The 20,484-nt window shown below is 44.2% G+C and overlaps 1 protein-coding gene across 2 annotated transcripts in view; it reads right to left on the bottom strand.

Moving 5' to 3' along the window:
• Positions 1-208: 208 nt before the first annotated feature.
• The window catches only part of GNPAT (glyceronephosphate O-acyltransferase), a 32,286-nt gene continuing 12,010 nt past the window's right edge, over positions 209-20,484 (bottom strand). The window contains exons 2-16 of one of the 2 annotated variants that reach the window (XM_024117057.3): positions 18,663-18,811; positions 17,578-17,754; positions 15,503-15,632; positions 12,260-12,387; positions 11,483-11,558; positions 11,079-11,230; positions 10,801-10,931; positions 9,110-9,333; positions 5,617-5,859; positions 4,119-4,198; positions 3,114-3,254; positions 2,739-2,838; positions 2,561-2,654; positions 1,991-2,052; positions 209-511 (exon numbers count right to left, since the gene is read on the bottom strand). In XM_024117057.3, the coding sequence (XP_023972825.1) occupies positions 468-511; positions 1,991-2,052; positions 2,561-2,654; positions 2,739-2,838; positions 3,114-3,254; positions 4,119-4,198; positions 5,617-5,859; positions 9,110-9,333; positions 10,801-10,931; positions 11,079-11,230; positions 11,483-11,558; positions 12,260-12,387; positions 15,503-15,632; positions 17,578-17,688 (1,716 nt within the window). In that variant the 5' untranslated portion in view covers positions 17,689-17,754; positions 18,663-18,811 and the 3' untranslated portion in view covers positions 209-467. The remainder of the gene's footprint in view (positions 512-1,990; positions 2,053-2,560; positions 2,655-2,738; positions 2,839-3,113; positions 3,255-4,118; positions 4,199-5,616; positions 5,860-9,109; positions 9,334-10,800; positions 10,932-11,078; positions 11,231-11,482; positions 11,559-12,259; positions 12,388-15,502; positions 15,633-17,577; positions 17,755-18,662; positions 18,812-20,484) is intronic. The other variant, XM_007127601.4, reaches the window with a different exon arrangement.

The following is a 20,484-nucleotide window of genomic DNA, read 5'->3' as shown; positions in this document are numbered from 1 at the left end:
ACAGATCACTGTCAAATGTGCACTTGTTTGAGGCAACTTTAATTAAAGAAAGCCAGGAGAAGTCTAAGATATGCCCTTTCTAGTAGTTTTCTTTTGATAGCCAGAGCCTTTAGACTCGATGCTGCACTTTAATTCAGAAGTCAATGTAACAGTTTAATACATGTAATAAGTTAAAAAGTGTTAGTGAAGTAGGAGCTGGATTTTGTTCTTCCAAACATGTTTCCGAAAGCCTGTTTTATTTTAAAACACACACGGAGTTGGACACAAATGCCTTTTTAACCATCGTGGAGGAGATTTCACGGATTGCTTAAATTGGTCACTCTTCTTCTCTACTGAGCCCGCGGTTCTTGACGCCTTATGAAGCACGAGAAGATGGGTCTCTTCCTTTGCTTCCCTCTTTGTTGTAATACGAGTCCTTGGATGACAGTAATTATACGACCAATTTTTCCGTAACCATTTGGCAATCATTAAAGCTTTGCAGTTGCCAGTTTTCCTACCAGTGTCTTACCACCTAAGGGAGAAAGACAGACGGTCATGAAACGATATTGAGTTTGCCCTTCCTTGTACAACCGTTTAGGCACTGGCAAAAGAGAAACACATGACACTTGTGCAGAGTTTTACAGACTGACAAAGCACCAATGGAGACAGCAGTGCCCTTCGCAGGAGAAGCAGCGGTGTCTCAGAGGCAATGGGCATGGCCAGCCCCACAGCCATCTTTCCTGAACTTCACGTCTAGCGTGCTCTAGTACGTTCACACTCACATATCTGCCTTCCGAGAGGAAGAACTCAATCCCATCGTCCTCACGACGAGGGCTTTGGGGTTTGTTTTAGCTTTACGCCCCTCTCACCAGATTCAAAATCGAGTTTCAAGGTTATGTATTCTGAAAGTTCAGACATACTATAAATAGAAGGCTGGGGGGAAACTCCCTGGTGGTCCAGTGGTTAGGACCCTGCGCTTTCACTGCTGAGGGCCCAGGTTCATTCCCTGGTCAAGGAGCTAAGATCTTGCAAGTCACTGTGCGGCCAAAAAAAAAGAAAAAAGACTGGGATTTCCAACTACGTATTTTCTTCAACAAGAAATTAGTATTTTCACCTTCCCTATCTCTGTCAACTATACCTTTGCCCTCTATACTTTTTTCTTCAATGACTCTCCTTTAACCATATGCCTGCCCTGGTTTTCCCCTAATCCCAAGAGACATCTATCTAAAGCTCTTCTATACAGGTTTGACAAGTGTACTGAGTTACGATTAGGTACCAAAATACTACTTGTAAGAATATCCACTCAGTGAGCTAGCACTTTTTCTTTTTCAATATAATCAGCAGACAATTATATTTTTTCAAAAGCTAACACCCTCCCCTTCTAAAGTCACCCCATCATTCCTATGAGAAGTGTTCTCTACCTCCTCTGACCTTTCAAATCTGTTTATACCAAAAGTCTTGACTCTTATTGTATATCATAAACAAATGGCCTCGCCTTTTGGGGCTGGACTATTTCTCTATAAGCTGATAGGATCTGCAGAAGAGTCTGGATTGGATTATTCTCCCAAGGATGTGCTATCAGCCCTCAATTTCAAGTTCAGAGTCTATATATGATGTGGACATTGACCCCGACCCCTCACACGGGAAAGAAGAGATCTGAGGGTGGAGAGGGAGCAAATGAATCCAAGGACCAAAACGAGAGGAATTTTCTTGATGTTCACCAGGACTAGATGTAAAGGGTCTAGACCTTGGACCCTGATTAGTTATGTCAGGAGCTGATCACTTTTATGTTGTATAAGACCGCCTATTTTATGCCTGTTGTGTCTTCTCTGTTAGTTTTCTCCTTAGTTTCCTTGAGAAAATTCTAGATGATAGAAATAGTTCTCTGCGTATACTAAAACTCTACTGCTGTTCATTTTGATAAAGTATTTAGTGCCATACTTTCTTGTTTTACTATATGTTGATAAATGCAATGTGCAAACCCATCATATTTTTATTAAACAGCACTTACCAAGCATTTCTTCTAACTTTGTTGTGGCAGGTTGTTTCACAGTAAATATATAATCATTATTTCTAGGAGAAAAAGTAACAAGCTTTCTTATTGCATAAACTAAGAGGAAAAGACAACATTCATTATTTATATAGTAAGACTACTTTTAAACAGTCTTCCTCAGGGCTGGTTTTAAATAGTTGAAAGTTGTGTGTATATATATATGTAAGAATATACACACACACACACACACACACACACACACACACACACACACACACACACACACTACATGCCCCACCCCCCAATTTTTCTTATAATTAACCTATAAATTTCCATATTAGGTCGAAGCTAAAATGCTGGCCTAAAGCACTTTTTTTCTTTGCTTCAATATGGTTTTTATTCATACCCACAATAAAATTCGCATGGTAACTCAGAGTGACTTAGCTAATCAGGACATGGATAAGTGAAGCATGATGTACTGTTTCCTAGATCCTGCAATTCCACATCTCTCTCTCAACTTGGTGCTCAACTGTTCTGAGCTGTCGCTGCCCCCCGAGCTCACCCTGGGCGTCGGGCACAGTTACTTACACCTTCCTCTTCTCCACCACACCGAGCCTCACAAAAGCTGCTAAGGCGTTTTTTTGTACATCGGAGGATAATACGTCATAACACTGTGAGGCACCTAAAAGAGAGGGAAAGGGAGAGTTAGTGGCTTACTTTCTGTGCTCAACTAACAGAAGTTACCAGCCACAGAGGTGTGACTCACCTTGATTGAGAAGCTGGCCTGTGAATTTTCTAACGTTCACCAAGTACTGTTTCTCAGTGAAGTAGTCTTCTTCCTTGTTCAAGAGGTATTTGCAAATTATCTGATTTTTAAGAGGGAGGATGAGAGGAACAGAAAGTGAAAAAGAGCAGCGAAATACAGGAGAAGAGTAAGTAATTTTACACTGCCCCTCTTAACAGGATGATACATTATATTAGAGCAGAATAAAGACCTCCCCCCGAACCCCGCCGAAAAAAGTTCTACCTTCCACCTGGGGAAGACACTTGCTCTTCAGACCAGAAACAAGTGCAGGGTAGGCAAGTCTTAGTTATATTTGCTATGGGAGGATGAAGGAGAACTTGCGAAAGATTTACACACCTGGTAAGATTCCACAAAAGGTTTAAAGAGTCCTATTAAAAACTCTAACACGGTATTTCCTTTTTCTGTAACTAGGATGTCCCTTGTCGTCACTTGTGTGGCCTCACTTTTACAAAGCAGGTAACAGCCTTCTTCAAAGTCCTGCAAGGGGAGGGGAGAAGACAGAGTGCATCCTCTAATTTATAACTTAGGTCAACGATCCACTGCTGGGCTCAGCATGTGCAGCCCTGTGCCCTCAGAACAAGGGAAACCGCAGCTAATTCTGCAAGCCTTCCCGGACTGTTGTGGCTGTCAGACAGGAGCCAGAGCAGCACTGTTCCAACACTCACAATGCTGAACCTCAAATGCAGCAAACACCAGAAAACTGACGGGCCTCAGAAATCATCACCGGGCCACAGATTTCCCTTCGCTCTGCACTGACGAGCCACACTCCTCGCACTTGAATAGAAGTGCACGCAGCAAGTCCAAAAAGTACTGAGAATCATGTTATGCTGAGAACGGCTGCCCTCATTTCCCACTAAGTAAAACCTGTGGCCCTCAGCATAACGGACAGACACTTAACCCACCTGTCAATGCTGGCACTGCCCCCAGCCCAGCAAGCCAGAAGTCCAGCTCTGGGAGCCCGATCCTTCACCTGCTGTCTACACCACCAGGTAGGACCACTGTTCTCTAATCGCAAAGCAAAAGGCCCTACTCATTCTAACAAGTGGTGCTGGAAAACGCTGGTGCTGGTTGCTAAATTTTCTAACAAAATAGAGCGGTTTATTTACAGCGGCTGCACTAATGGTTCAAAGATTTGGTTCCTGTCACCAAATATTCCCTAAATTATTGATTAAACCTGACCAAGAATTAAAACAGAGTTTGTTGAACTGTGAGTGTCCATGTTTCTCTTTTGTTCTGCTGCACGTAGTCTTGAAGGAAGGGAAGACACACCCGTGAATCCAAGCCTAACATTTCCAGAACTCACACCGCAAACACACTTGCTCTTTGGCAGTAAGGATTTACCTTTAGTGCATTTCCTGGAAGAAAGATGAACTCATCTGAAAAAACATTGCATAGGAAGCGAAAGCAACTGTAGACATCCTCTGGAAATAAATTCATTACATAAAATTACAACTCTGCTTTTTAAACATTCAGGGAGTACCAAGAAGTCCATGATACTCCAAAATGCAGTATTTTACAGGCATATTATTCACATACCAGGGACAAGAGTTAAGGCCCCCAAAGGAAGCTATAACCAATCCAAATTTTACCTACAGAGCAACTACAGGCTAGCAAAGTTTCAATGGTTGAGACTGAATTACAAGCAGGTCTCGAACCAGTCGGTCTGGTAGCGAGCAAGAGGCCACTGCCTGCAGAAGCCAGGGTACTTCACTTCCCCTGTACGTGGATCCCTAGCAGAGAAGCAAGGGAATGGCTTCCTTCGTTCCCTTCCACACTCGTATGTGCTGATGTCTCTACTGTACCTTTAGCGCTAGGACACACTGGCACACAGTCAGAGAGACTACTGTCTTATCCGTTGGGCGTGTAGGTCTGCCCTGCCCATCGGCTATAGACCATCTTTCTGACGTGAATTTTCTCATTAGAAAAATATACATCCATGGGGACACAAACGGTTGCCTCCAATTTCAGGGTGTTCACACTGAAACACTCTAGAAGACCACATATGTGCCACTCAGTTGTGGACAAATCCCAGCGTAAGAAGCCTCAGATAGAACTAAGATCAAGCTTTGAGTTTTCTGTGTCCTGAACTAAGTTGTCTGACCTCTCTGGGACCCAGTTTCCTCATTCACAAAATGAACGCTGGACCTCTGAGGTTCCTTCCAAGGCTAAAGGTCTGTGGCTGAGCCCAGTGTGTCTCACTCTGGCTTTTCCTTATAATTATCTACAGAGCTTTGAAAAGCAAAAAACAAAAACATCGATTTCTGGCCCACACCCCAGCCAGTTGCATCAGAAACCTTTGGGGATGGGACTCGGCCTCCAAAAATTCTAAGGTGCAGCCTGGGTAGAAAACCCCTGGCCCTGACTACAGGTTTCTGTGAAAAAAACAGTTTTACTCATTATTATACTCCTCGGTGCGACCAGAATGCTACCGCGCGCTGAGCACTCACGTGCCGCTGGACTGTTTACCCGCCCTGTCTGCTTCTGTCAGATGAGGGAAGGGACGTCAGAAAAAGAGCATCAGACCAGAAAATGGGGAGCTGTGCTCTAGTCCCAGATCCTTAAGGGATCAGGAATCTCTGGGCCTCATTTTCCTTATTTATAAAAGGAGAGGTTGACATGAGATGATTTCTTAGGTCCCTTGCAATTCCCAAATTCTATGGCCAGGTAAGTAGGGGAAAAAAACCTAATGAGCTCTGAGTAGAGGTCCCATCCCTTGCTGGTGTGTGGGCTGCAGGCATGTGGCAGAGCATTATAATAGAAGGCTTCAAACGTTGCTCTCTATAAGGAACTCAACGGCCAGATCTCTTCCAAAACTCATGACCACCTTCCCGAAAGTTACCTTTCCTGAACCCAGGCGTCATCTGCAATGCCACAGCTACTAAGGAAGGACGGACAAAAATGTTGAGCAGCTGGTTCCTGTAAGCCGAGCACAGGAGGAGAGTGATGTGCTGGAAAACAAGCCCATCGACCACTTCTGGGCCTCCAGAGTCCACTTTCAGAGTCACCTGGTCTTTGACGAGGCTGACGATGTTGGAATGCAGAAGAAGGCTGGACTGGACCACTTCTTCAGCAAGTTCATTATCTACATGCATACACAGACAATTCATTCAGGCAAATGGCAAAGAAGTGGGATGGTCACTGCTAGGAGTCTTAGGCCCAGTATGAAGCAACGCTAGTGACCCGACACGTTTATCTTCAAGTGCCAGGTATGGGTTTTAGGCTCCACCAATTGAGGTAATGATACCATATGTGAAGGATATTTCAAAAGCACTATTTCATAAATCAACTCTCTCTGAGGACATGTAACATGCTTTCTTATCTACCCCAAATCTGTCAGCCATTCTGAAATGCATATCAATTCCCACTCTGAAAACCAACACTTCCCCAGGAACCAAGGTTTTGTCACATATATGGGAATTTAAGAATATTAAGACAAGAAGACATGCTTCATACGCACATACACACACCTCGCTTAGACCAACTCCGAGATGGCAAGAATATCGCTTTACAACTTTGCAGGTAAACCCAAGGGCAGCCCAGAGAGGCACTCTCCTTGCTTCAGGTCTCTCTGAGCACAGACGGATGCTGAGGAGATTTTTCTGGTTTTCCTACATCAAAGATAACTAAAGAGGCAGCTCCTGACAGCTCCTGGTAAGTCATCACCTGACACTGCGCTGGCCGAGAGACAGCCAAGGAGTTAGAATTATAAGTATAATAAAGAGATGGTGATATTTAACAACACGCTCGATAAGGGAAATACTTTTATTGTTCCCCTGAGCCAAAGAGCTGGCTGACAGGTGTGCTAGGCAGGCGCGCTGCTCGAGCTGGGCGACAGGCTCTGCTGGTGCGTCATGGAGGGACAAGTGGGAGGCGTGGTTTCCCTCTCGGACTCGATCACATTCGCTCTGGGCTAATCTGCCTGTCTCAGCTTGCTCAAGGTAAGGACGCAGCACATGATATCACATATATAATACAAGATGATTTATCTTACACATACAATATAATGATATGTATATCATAAAAAGGCCTAGATAGAATGCTTAAGAATGTATGGGATAATCTGGGTAAAAAAGCAAAAAGGAACCGAATATACATGACATGTTCTAAATTAGGAATAGTGTTTGATGACTACATGATTTCTGGTACTTGGATACCAAGCGGCTCTCACTTTGTAACAACTGGAGTTGTCGCGGCAGCTGCACAGGTACTTTTCGCTGTGGACTGGCCACGTATTTATCCCCTCTTGAAAAACCAACACCTCAGAAAGACAGGTGCCTCTGCTCACACACGTTTCTGGGCCAAACATTCCTCTTTCACGCCTTTCTGCCTTGTGTTACAGTCCACGTGTCCTTTGCTTCCCATCAGGCCGTTAACAACACTGGGATTCGGATTCGTCTCTACTTCCCTCCCGGCGACCAGCGCTCTACTGGCTGGCACTCCTGTCGGCAATTCTCCCTGGCCTCTCTCGGCCACACCGCCCTCTGCCGCTGCCTGGCTCGGCTTCCTGAGTTCTCATTTACGCACGGCAACCTTCTCGCTTGTCTCCCTGCCTCCAGTTTCTCCCCACCGTGGTCCATCTTTAAAACTGACATCAGGGGACTTCCCTGGTGGTCCAGTGGGTAAAACTCCACGCTCCCAATGCAGGGGTCCCGGGTCCGACTCCTGGTCGGGGAACCAGATCCCGCATGCCACGGGGCAACTAAGCCCGTGCACCACAACTACCGAGCACGGGAGCCGCAACTAAGAGCCTGCATGCCGCAACTAAGACTCAGTGCAGCCAAAATATAAGAACAAAAACATACCTCCCTGTTAAAAAAAAACACAAAAAACCTGACACCAGGCTGCTTGCTAAAGGCCAATCCGTCACACTTCCCTGCCTAAAACCCACGTCTGCGTCCTGTGACCTACAGACTCCAGTCCAGATCCCCAGGCAGCGGGCCTCTATGATCCAGCCTCTGTCCACATCTCCGTCTCCATCACTCCCTTCCCAGAGCCAATGTTCTAATGTTACCAACCGCCAGCAGCTCAAGGGATGCCCGGTGCTGTCACACCCGCCATCGCATGTTTCCTGATCCTTACATTAACAACGCCCCTCTCCATCTGTCTTCCTGAAGAGCTCCTACTGTCCCACCAAGATGGGTTCAAGTAACTTCTATGAAATCTTCCCTGCGTGTGGGCCCTTTCCTACACAGCAGTCTCAGTAAGCCCCAGCAATCTGTCCGTAGCTCTTTGTCTTTATGTCACTGAGCCCTCTCTACTAGTTTACACATTACTACCCACACTGTCTTCTACACACCAGCAGAACCTCCGGAACAGGGGTTGCATCTAGTTCATCTTTGTACCCCTGGTAGTTCCCAGCACCCACCAGGTACTCAGTATAGGTTTAATGAGTGGACAGTAAACACCTGACTATAAATAATTATCCGGTCTTAAAAAGACTGCATTTCCAATTGTAGTCTCTACGATTTTAAATCAAAGAGATTGAAAACAACTTAAGCTAACTATTGTCATATACATCCCAAACTCCCAGCAAGGTCTTCATAACTCCAGTGAGGTTCCTACAAAGTTGTTATTATCAGAGAATTGCATACAGCTCTCCAAGACCAGCCATTTAATCCTTACAATGCAGTGAGGCAGATGGGTTGCAAATAAAATGTGGAGAAAGAGGTGGGTGTAGGGGCTTCCCTGGTGGCGCAGTGGTTGAGAATCCATCTGCCAGTGCAGGGGACACGGGTTCGAGCCCTGGTCCGGGAAGATCCCACTTGCTGCCGAGTGACTAAGCCCGTGCGCCACAGCTACTGAGCCTGTGCTCTAGAGCCCGCAAGCCTAGAGCCCGTGCTCTACAACAAGAGAAGCCACCACAATGAGAAGCCCATGAACCGCAACGAAGAGTAGCCTCCACTCGCCGCAACTAGAGAAAGCCCGCGCGCAGCAACGAAGACCAACGCAGCCAAAAATTAAAAAAAAAAAAAAAAAAAGATTTAAAAAAAAAGTTTAAAAGAAAAAAAAGAAAGAGGTGGATGTAGAGGGAAGAATATGTGGAGTACAAAGAGTCACTATTTATTCTCCACTCTGCTAGGTAGCAGGGGAGGGTATACTGGTTCTCTGCCTACTCAGAGTCTCATAGGGAGAAATGACATGTAAACAATTATTCTCAAATAATTGATATGCTACGTTCAATGTCCTGGATAAAAACAGATTAGGCTTTCTTTCTATGAGCAATGCTTTGCTTAAAGTCCTATATGGGTTTTTTTCACGTCTAGGCTACAACTTTTCCAAATTAAGAAATAAAAAAAGCAAGCATTATCACCACGTATGTCCCACATACATACCAGGCCAAGTGAGAAACCCCCCGAAGGCCTGGGCTAAGCCTTTCAGCCATAAAGTCTTTTCCAATAGGGCATCAAAGTCCATGGATGGCCGGTTCTGAAGCAGAACAGCAACTATTAGTGGCCACGGGCTCACAACCAGGTTCTGAATTTGCAGGAGCTGCATTTTGTAGGCAACTTCAGTGACAAAGGCATGCATGTCCTCTGACTGTTTCTGAGGAATATATCTAAAAGGAAGAATACAGAACAACCAATTACAGTTCTGCTACTTAGACAATGTCAGTGGAGAGGGAATGGGAGAAGACAGATCCTTTAGAAGGTTTCTCATACTTTCTGCCAACTGCATTCTCTCAGGTCACGCTGCAAAAATATACTTTCACTTTACGAGAGTGGGATCTGTCCACTCGTCTCTGGACTATGCTCGAGAGGTGATTAAAAATACTCAAGGTAAGAGGGTTGGTTCTATTATCCCTGGTTCCAGGCCAAAACAAACAGACAAATAAACAGACAAAAAACACTTGCTGCTGCTTTGTCAGTGGGCTATTATCACTTCTTCTGTGAAAACCGATGCCTCCTCCCGTGGACTGAACTGCTCTGTCTCCTGCGAATCCACAGTACTTTGAACATGTCTCTTGTAGAACACACCCAACAGGTGATGATATGATATGTACGGCAACTGCTCATGCTTGTGCTGACAGGCTGTACCGCTGGCCTGACTGCTACACCGCCCTTCTGAGAAGCTTCAGGGCACCTGCTAAGCACTGCCTCGGTCCTTGCCTGACTGACTCCTCATGCGTGGATCACCCAGCGTTGAGTCAGATGATATCCAGAACCTACCCAGAGCTGGCTGGAGCAAGGATATATGCACAGGACCTAACAGCAGCCACATAATAAGGTGGCTTAAGGTGAAAGCTGTAGCCAGTGAGGACTCCCTGGTAATGGATACACTGGCCAATTTGAGATGGACAAAGTGAAAGCTTGTGGCTGCAGAAAGCTTGTGGCTGCCAGCTGATGAAGCTGCGAGCGAGGCTGCCAGCTGCTGTGGGACCACTGGCGCTACAGATAAATTATGAATGATGCTGCAGTCATGGAAGCCTGGCTGGGCAGGCGATTTGTCTCCTTTACTCCTGCGGGTGTATTTCTCTACATTAAGAAAACCCAAATGTGTACCTGTACCTGCATCCTGAAAGACGCTAACACATTTCCTTGCCCACAAAACTATAACCTTCTTGAGGACAGGGACTCACTCCCATTCATTATTATTAAACAATCCTTTCTAGGCTCGAAAGCAATGCTTAGTACATACTTTGGCTGGCCTACCAATGGTGCTCAACAATTCTCATACATGCCTTGTTAACAACGGCTTATTTCTTCACACGTTTAAGTCAGTAGGGTACTAGGGAGGGAGCTGGGGGAGATGGAATCAAAAGAAGCATCTATTACTTTGAGAGTAGGCAGTGGGTCTTGTGTTTTGTTTTGTTCGTTTGAGCACTGTCTGGCTTTGCATGTTTAATGCATATATCCCACAGTTAAGTGTCCGGCGAACATATTAATTGAAGCTTTCTGCTTCTCCGGGGCGTGATCTCAGATAACCAAGTTTCAGTGCTAGAAGTTGTCAACTCAAGAATCACAGTTTACACTTTCAGATTTTCATCCTTGTTTCTATGTCAGTTATGTAAACACAGGCCTTGCACCTTGGAACCAAGTTATATGGGCTCCGACCCATCCTCCCAGCTGCCAGAGATCGAAGCGACACAGGGTCTCCGAAGTACACATGAATATTTCCAAACTTTTCAGAGAGAATCCTTCTGGCTTTCAACAATCCCTGAGAGTATCACAACAGGGGAAAAGAAAACAGGAACACATTCAGAAATCATTTGGTGTATAAAGTACATCATAAATAAATATAAATTTAAAGAAATTTAATTTCTTTAAATTCCAGTACAATCAAGCTTGGCTATCCTTTACGTACAGTTGTAGATTCTTTCGGCTTAGGAACCCCTAGGAGCTCATAAGCATACAGAGTTTCTTCCAATATCCTATCGTAACTGATGCTGATTGGAACAAGGTAGGTATCAAAAACCTCTCTTTTAAAAAACGGTTCCATCACAATATTCAGAAGACCTGTAAATGTACGGAGAAATGATTGTTCAAACATATTGAAAAGGAAAGCAAACAAGCCCGCAGGAAGATACTAAAAGCATACATTATATACCAAGCCCATAAATACAAACAGTTGAAGTTAAAGAAACAGTTACACTTATAAAGTAAAGAACATCTTGCAAAAAAAGTGTCAAGTTCTATTTAGCAGCTACGATGACACCACGCCTGAAGCCTCTGGGTTTGTGTTTTTCCTTCAGTCTGTAAAGAACCTACCAAATTTTGGAGTCAGTGTCTTGGCGGAGCGGCTTCTTGTCCCTTCGAGGAAAAATTCAACAGGAGCATAACCATTCTTTAAAGAGAAAACACAAACAAACAAAACAAAACACAAAACCCATTGCCTACTCTCAAAGTGATAAATGCTTCTTTTGATTCCTTTTCCCGAGTTCCCTCCCCAGCCCTCTGAGCAAACACTGCTCACAGTGAAACTTAGACAAGAGAGTCACACAGAGTAAACAGATTGCGGAGGTTATGCACATTCCTCGAGGGGGAAAAACCAGCTAAGCAGTCCATTCAGAAGTTACGAATTTAGGGCTTCCCTGGTGGAGCAGTGGATAAGAATCCGCCTGCCAATGCAGGGGACACAGGTTCGAGCCCTGGTCCGAGAAGATCCCACATGCCACACAGCAACTAAGCCCGTGTGCCACAACTACTGAGCCTGCGCTCTACAGCCCGTGAGCCACAACTACTGAAGCCCTCACGCCTAGAGCCCGTGCTCCATGATGAGAGAAGCCACCGCAATGAGAAGCCTGCGCACCGCAACAAAGAGCAGCCCCCGCTCGCCGCAACTAAAAAGAAAGCCCGCGCGCAGCAACGAAGACCCAACGCAGCCAAAAATAACTAACTAAATAAATTTATATTAAAAAAGTCTCTACTGAAACAAAAGAAAAAACAAAAAAAGAAGAAAAAGTCACGAATTTAAGTAAGACCTTAGAGCAAACTTCAATGAAAAGAAAATACAGCTTGCAAGTAGTCGGTAATTATTTGCATTACCCGTAACATAGTTTTCACATATTCGGAGAACACCGCCCAGTAGAGCTGATCGCCGCCGAAGGTCCGCCGCATGAAGAACGCCCCCGACATTCGCAGCAGCTCACCAACCATCTTCATTCCTAGGAAGTCTACGGAAGAAACAACGGTTAGTGTTGATTTGCAGATCTTGAAGCTTTCTATGAATATCTCAACTCAGATTCTATTAAGATAGATTTCATGTAGGTAAGACACCCCTAATCTTAAAAAGAAACATCTAATGGAATTAAGGAAAGAAGGGACTCTGTCGGCAGGTGCTGGCTGGGAGGTTACCTTGTGCACCCCACTCCCCATGCACCTCTGCGTTTACAACCAGACCAGCTAGAGTTGGGGGCAACAGCAGGCAATGGGAGAGCCTCTACTGTGCCATCATGCCAATTTCCTTAGTCAGCGCTGCTGCTGACCTCAGCGACAGATCAACATATATCCTCCATGCTCTGCACAGTCAGGCCAAACCAGCTCTCACCTTTCCTTTTTAACCCCATCAGGTGAAAATATCAGTCTTCTTTTAGTGGCACAGATTAAAAAAGAAAAGCAAGTCCAGAATGAGAGAAATAGTCCTACCATCCCTTTTAGAACAGTTCTTCTCATTTTTCCGTAATTTTCAAATAACTTCCTCACGTGTCTATATAGATGGAAATGCTTTCAAAGTGCTTAAGGTCCTGGCAGTTTTTACTTTACTGTTTACTGTGTTTATTAGCAAAGGTGTAGGCTTGAACCCCAGCTTTCCTGGCTGGCTAGCTTATAAAGGAGATGAACAACAATTTATTTGCCTTAGCAATCCTACTTTTTTGGAATCAATCCTACAGAAATAAAAGCACTAATATGAAAATATATTGAAAACTTGTTTGTAACAGCAAAACTACCACATTATGATACATATACACTGCTGAATATTATACAGCAATAAAAATGTTAGACATGAAGTTGGAACCTTACCAAAAAAATCATACCACATACAGAGATTAACTCAAAATGGATCAACGACCTAACTATAAGACCCAAGACGATAAAACTCTTAGAAGAAAATATAGGGGGAAAGCTTCATGACATTGGATTTGGCAATGATTTCTTGGATATGACACCAAAAGCACAGAAGATAAAAGAAACAACAGATAAACTGGACTACAGCTGTCCCTGGGGTTGCGGGCAGTCTGTGGGGGCATTAGTTCCAGGACTCTCCACGGACACCACAACACTTGGATGTTCAAGTCCTTTACATAAAAGGGCAGAGGATTTGTATGTCACCTAGCACATCCTCATACACTTTAAATCATCTCCAGATTACTTATAATTCCTAATACAATTGCTATGTAAACAGTTGTAAATACAATGTAACTGCTAAGTAAATAGCTTCCTGTGAATGGCAAATTCAAGTATTGCTTTTTGGAACTTTCTGGAGTTTTTTTTCCTCAATATTTTTGATCAATGGTTGATTGAATCCATGGATGCGGAACCCGTGGATACAGAGGGCCGACTGTCCACCAAAATTAAAAACTTCTGCTCATCAAATGATACGATCAACAGGGTGAAATGGGAGAAAATATTTACAAATCACATATCTGATAAGGGGTTAATATCCAGAGCATATAAAGAACTCCTTCAATTCAACAACAAAGAAAACAACCAACCAAAAGGACTTGAATACTCCTCTGAAGAAGATATAGAATTGGCCAACAAGAATATGAAAAGATGCTCAACATCACTAGTCACCAGGGAAATGCAAATCAAACTCATGATGAGATACCACTTCACACCCATTAGGATGGCTATTATTAAAAACAAAAAAAAACAAAAAACCTATAAAAACAGAAAATAACAAGTGTTGGTGAGGATGTGGAGAAACTGAACCCTTGTGCACAGTTGGTGTGATTGTAACATGGTGCAGTGACTGTGGAAAACAGTATGGCAGTTCCTCAAAAAATTAAAAATAAAATTACCATCTAACCCAGCAATTCTACTTCTGGGTGTATACCTGGAAGAATTGAAAGCAGAGACTCAAACAGGTATTTGTTCACCTATGCTCACTGCAGCACTAATCACAAGAGCCAAAAAGTGGAAGCAACCCAAGTGTCCAGGGATGCATCAATGCATACACAAAATATGGTATATACATACAGTGGAATATTATTCAGCCTTTAAAAAGGAACATTCTGACAGACACTACAATACGGATGAACCCTGAGGACGTTACGCTGAGTGAAATAAGCCAGCAACAAAAGGACAAATCCTGTTTGACTCCATTACAGGAGGTATCTGGAGCCGTCAGATTCAGAGAAACAGAAAGGAGAATGCTGGGTGCCAGGGGCTGGAGGGAGAACAGAATGAGGAGTTAAGTGTTTAATGGGGACAGAATTTCAGTTTTGCAGGGTGAAAAGACTTCTGTGGGTGGATGACAGTACAACAATGTGAACTTAATGCTACTGAATGTGCACGTAAAAATGCTGAAATGGTAAATTTTATGTTTTGTGCAGTTTACCACAATTGAAAAACATGTTAAAAGAATTTAGATCTATTTACTGACCTACAGAGATAGCCACTGATATATTACCAAATAAAAATAACAACAGCAGGTAATACATCCAGGTTGTATAATCTCATTTTTCAACCTGAACCAAAAACCCTATGTGCATATATGCTTGCTGATGTCTGGGTAGGCACAGTAAAGCACAGTGCAGAGGACAGAATCCAAACTATTAAACACTGGGACTTGTAGAAAGAAGGGAGAGGGACTTCCCTGGTGGCGCAGTGGTTGGGAATCCGCCTGCCAATGCAGGGGACACAGGTTGGAGCACTGGTCTGGGAAGATCCCACATGCTGCGGAGCAGCTAAGCCCGTGCGCCACAACTACTGAGCCAGCGTGCCACAACTACTGACGCTCACGTGCCTAGAGCCTGTGCTCCGCAACAAGAGAAGCCACCGCCATGAGAAGCCCGCGCACCACAACAAAGAGCAGCCCCCGCTCGCCCCAACTAGAGAAAGCCCGCACGCAGCAACCAAGACCCAACACACCCATAAATAAATAAATAAATAAATAAATAAATAAATAAATAAATAAATAAATAAGAAAGAAAGAAAGAAAGAAAGAAAGAAAGAAGGGAGAGGCTATTCTCATCATTTTCTTCAAATAACCTCGGCACTGTTAAAATCATTCCTGTGAATGCCTTAATTTTTATAATTAAAAAAAGGGAGAAAACCAATGCATACCCATTCCTGCTGCTATGACCGGCACAGGTAAGTCGTAGTTGTATAAAAGAAAAGACAGCATCAGAAAGTCAATGTAACTTCGATGACTGGGCAACAGAACAACAGGATGCTCCTGGATGGCTCGCTGTAGCTTTAAAACAAATGTTACACTTTGAATAATTTCAGCTTTCACATTATTAAAATCGTATCTTAAACCAGAAAATGGAAGAATGTGCGTATGTACAGAGGGAATACGAGTAATGTTTTTCTGTCTCCCTTCCACGTACACAAAACTTATTTCAGAGTTCTAGTTAAATAATCTCACATAACGCAAGAACAGCAAAAATAAATTTTATGGATCATAATAATAATGGTGATGATCACTAACAGGTATTAGTTGAGAAGCATATTAAGCATTTTACATGCACTGTTTAATACCACGTATTTGTACATAAGGCCTAAGCCTTAGCTTCCTCATTTGTGACATGGTCATGCCTCTAATACATGGTGGAGCTAAGACTGGATCTGTCAGTCTCAATTAAAAAGTCAACTGTCAGCCACTGCACTGGACTGACTGGTAGTTTGTAGGAAGAGAAAACAAAACTTCTCTCAGGGAGATTAAAAAAAATTACGAATTGTTAGGACCAAGGAAAGGCATGGTATTTCTCTATTTATGCACTGGGCTCACTGTCAGGAAGAGTGGGTGCCTTGTAGCAGGGAGGGATGCATCCGAGCTTCCCGATCCATTCCTCGGGCTGTCAATCTCAAAAATACCCACTGTGTCAACGTGTGTCTGTTTTCCTGAAATCTAAGCACATAACCCACTGAGGCAAAGTAGTCTGTGATCAGTTAAGACACAGCCAGCAACATCACCCGCTCCCAACACTGTATCAAACGTTCTCCGACAGAGATGCAGACGGTAAGTCAGCAATCTAGAAATCAGTCACAGCAGGAAGAAATACTTGGAAGCAAAGTAGATGACTGAATAAAAACAAAGCATTAAAAGGCACGAGGAGGGAGGCCGGTGAAGGCAAGAGCTTCCTAGTAAGAGAAAAAAGGCATTAAAAACAAATGAATAGAAATAATCTTCATAGGGAAAGCTCTTACTTTCAGAAAAAAGTAAACAATTAAATGACAGGAGTGACAGAATTAGAAAAATCACCATTTGGCAATCGTAAGAGTAATAACTGATTCAAGCAAAAAACATCAGTGGCTGTAAAAACGAGTGGAGGAAAGTATGATGAAAAACAGGATACTGAAGCATCCTTAAAGTCTCTTGTCCCAAGATACTTATTAATTACAGGGGACAAAGAGTAACTCTACAGTGGCGAAGAGCCTGGCAAAGAGCGCTGTAGCCAACTGACGAACGTGAACATCACCAGGAACAGGCAAGCAGAGGCCGCGTGCTTCTGGGCGCTTCTGGGCTGATACACTGAGAAGGACACGACCTGAGCCTAATCGAGAAAACACCTCAAACCCAAATCAAGGGACGCTAGAATATAACTGGCCTGATTTCTTCAAAAGTAATATCATGAAACACAAAGACTAAGTAATTGCTCTAGATTAAAAGAGTCTAAAGAGATATGGAAGCTGACTGTAACACACGATGCAGGACTTTCTTTTGCCTATACAGGACACAGCTGGGACAGCTGGTGAAACATGAATAAGATCTGTGTTACCAGCACTGTGTCAATGTTAATTTGCTTATTTTGATAATTACACCGTAAGAGAATGTCCTTGTTTATAGGGAAAACACACCAGAAAGGTGTGTGAGGAAAGGAAAAAGAACATGTTGTAGGGGAATCTTGGTGAAGAATATATAGAACTTCTTTGGACTACTTCTGTAACTCTATGAACATCTGACATTAGGTTAGTCTGTAAAGTCTGTAACTAAGTGACTAAGTTAGTTTGTCTGAAGCCTGCAGATCGGAAGGTAAAAGGAAAAACACCCTGCAGAGAGGCGGAGTCTTTTCTGCTCAGGCTGGATGCCACCTGCTAACCAGGGCCTGCTCACCTAGTGCAAAGCGGGGTGCCTTTGACTTGAATAAATTGTGAAGGACTGAAGAAGAGATTGCTTTTTTACAAGCAATACTCACTTTCTGAATACCTTCTTCATTTACACACACTTTCGAGAAAATTTGTTTAAATATTTTGCTCAGGGCAAAGGCACAGAACCGAATGGCTCCCAGACGCAGTTTGTGGTTCATTTCATCCAGGATCTCACAGGCTTCCTCTCGCAGGACCTCGGCAGATTGAAGGGATGCCCTGGAAAGCTACAAGAAAAGGGAAAGCAGGGATAAATTTCTGGAAAAAAAAAAAATAGTCAAAATTCTTTTTGCTCAAATCAGTAGGACCAGTTCCAAATGGACCAATGTTATTATATAACTCAGCATGGTATGTTTTCTTCTTAGTTTAAATTGATATAATATAAGCTTACATCCAAATTCTCTAAAATAAGTTGTTGCTCAAGATCTAGTGTCCGAGGGCATACACTTAGTAGTTACTTTGAGTAGATTGTTGCAGCTGTTTGTTTTTTTAAAAAATTTATTTATTTGATCGATTTATTTTTGGCTGCGTTGGGTCTTTGTTGCTGCGCGTGGGCTTTCTCTAGTTGCGGCGAGCGGGGGCTGCTCTTTCTTGGGGTGCACGGGCTTCTCATTGCGGTGGCTTCTCTTCCTGCGGAGCACGGGCTCTAGGCTCGCGGGCTCTACAGCGCAGGCTCAGTAGTTGTGGCACACGGGCTTAGTTGCTCCGCGGCATGTGGGATCTTCCCCGAGCAGGGATCCAACCCGCGTCCCCTGCATCGGCGGGCGGATTCTTCACCACTGCGCCGCCAGGGAAGCCCCAGAGCCTACACATCTGAGGAATCAGGATCAGCAGGGAAAGACAGAGCTGGAGCATTACAAAGAAGGACTACATCGCCCGGAGAGGCCCTTCCTCGAGACAGAACATGCTCATGCCAGTTTGAGCCGGTTGAGAAGGCTGGGGAGTAGGAAAGACAAGACCCCTGGGCAGGAAGGACGTGCACAGGAGAAGAACACAGGTGAGAAGGCCGGTCTGTTCAGAAGGCACTGGAGGAAAGCAGAGAGGAAGAGAATGACCTGGCCTCTCATTCTGTGCACCCGGGCTTCTCATTTGCCCAACTGATATGCTGTCCCTACAGATCCCTCTCCCTGGAGACCTGAGAGAGCAACGGTCTTACGACTCCTTGTCCCCAGCGACGTCCCTCTTCAGTCTCTTCTCCATGTCGCAAACCTGGGCAGTCTCTTAAACGCAGAAGCCATCACCTCCTTCCTTGGCTAAAGCCCCTTCAATGGCTGCTACTGCACTCTGCAAGATAAAGGCAGCCTCAGCTGGAGAAGTGGCAGCAGGGGTGGAAAGAGGTAGACAAGTGCTAGTTTTAGGAGGGTACATCATTTTTAGCAGAGCACATCAGCAGCTCTTAGTGCCTGAGAGCGTGTGAGAGGAAAGTACGAAGCTGAAGATGGCATCCAGATTTCTGGTTTGAGCAACTAGCATATGGGGGGGGCGTTCTTAGAGACAGGACAATCTGGGTGGGAGGGCGGAATATACACAGTACAGGGGTGGGGTGGATCCAAGACTGATTTAGACGTCTTGAATGCTTTGGGAGTGCTTCTGGAATTTCCAAGGGGATACCCAATAAACTATAAAAATACATATATGAAACTCAAAAGAGATCTGGGCTGAAGCAATAGATACTAATTATCTATATTACTTATAATAATATATTATTTTCATACAGGAATATTATAATACGGAGATATTAGCATTAAAATTCTGGCAATAAATAAAACTGCCCAGTGAGTGGGTAGATAAGAAGGGGCTAGAACAAAATCTTGAGAAACAGCAGCATTTAAAGAGACAGGCAAAGGAAGAGAAGCCGATAAAGACAACTGGGAAATAATCAAAAAGATGCAGTGGGTAAGCGGGAGAGTATGGTGTCATGGAACGGAGAAAGCGTGTACCAAAAGCTATCCAGGATTTGAATGAGGTTGATTTTAGCCACGAGGAAGGAGGTCATTTACAGGGGGCTGGAAATCAGATTCCAGTGAGTTGAGTGGTACATGAAGGGTGAGAAAGTAGGGCAACGAGTATAGAAAACACAGCCAACTCCTTCAAAGAGCAGAGCAGAAGTGGGAAAGGAAGAGATGGGTAGTAAGTAGAGAAGGAATGTGGTCAAAGGAAGTCTAATTAAGTTGGAAGAGAAGTGAGCAATGCTGACGGTAAAGAGCTGATAGCAAGGAAGAAGTTGAGACAACTGAGGGGACAGACGACAAGCAAAGTTCCCGAGGGGGAGGGGAAGGGGGAATTCGGAGCCAAGGAGTAGGAAGGGATTAAACTCGAACAGAAGGGGGTCCCTGTGCATTCTAATAGGAGGAAAGAAGAAAATGATGGGCGTTAGATGCACGTAAATTAGGAGTCTGATCTCAGAGAGCTGAAACAGCTCTCACTTATATAATGGCTTAAATTTTCTTTGTGAAGTAGGAAGAAAAGTCATCTGTCCAGAGTCAGCGGAGAAGGTAGGGTTGGAGGTTCAAGGAGAATGGGGCAACTGAAACTGCCATTTTGGAGAAACGGAGAGAGTTTACTAGGGAAACAATCAATGACTGGGTAACACAGAGGGCCCAAATGTGCTGCGTAATCAAGAATTTATAATAATTCCAATCTATCTTGATTATATGATTTTTCTCAGCAGTACATTCAAGTCTGAAAAACACTGGCTTAAATCAGTCACACTTAACCTGGCTGTGCATTAGAATTACATGGGGAGGGCTTCCCTGGTGGCGCAGTGGTTGAGGGTCCGCCTGCCGATGCAGGGGACATGGGTTCGTGCCCCGGTCCGGGAGGATCCCGCGTGCCGTGGAGCAGCTGGGCCCATGAGCCATGGCCGCTGAGCCTGCGCGTCTGGAGCCTGTGCTCCGCAACGGGAGAGGCCACAACAGTGAGAGGCCCGCGTACCGCAAAAAAAAAAAAAAAAAAGG

This window comes from Physeter macrocephalus, chromosome 20 (assembly GCF_002837175.3).
Source record: "Physeter macrocephalus isolate SW-GA chromosome 20, ASM283717v5, whole genome shotgun sequence".
In the NCBI taxonomy this organism is placed as follows: Eukaryota; Metazoa; Chordata; class Mammalia; order Artiodactyla; family Physeteridae; genus Physeter; species Physeter macrocephalus.
This window is presented reverse-complemented; position numbering and strand designations above follow the sequence as displayed.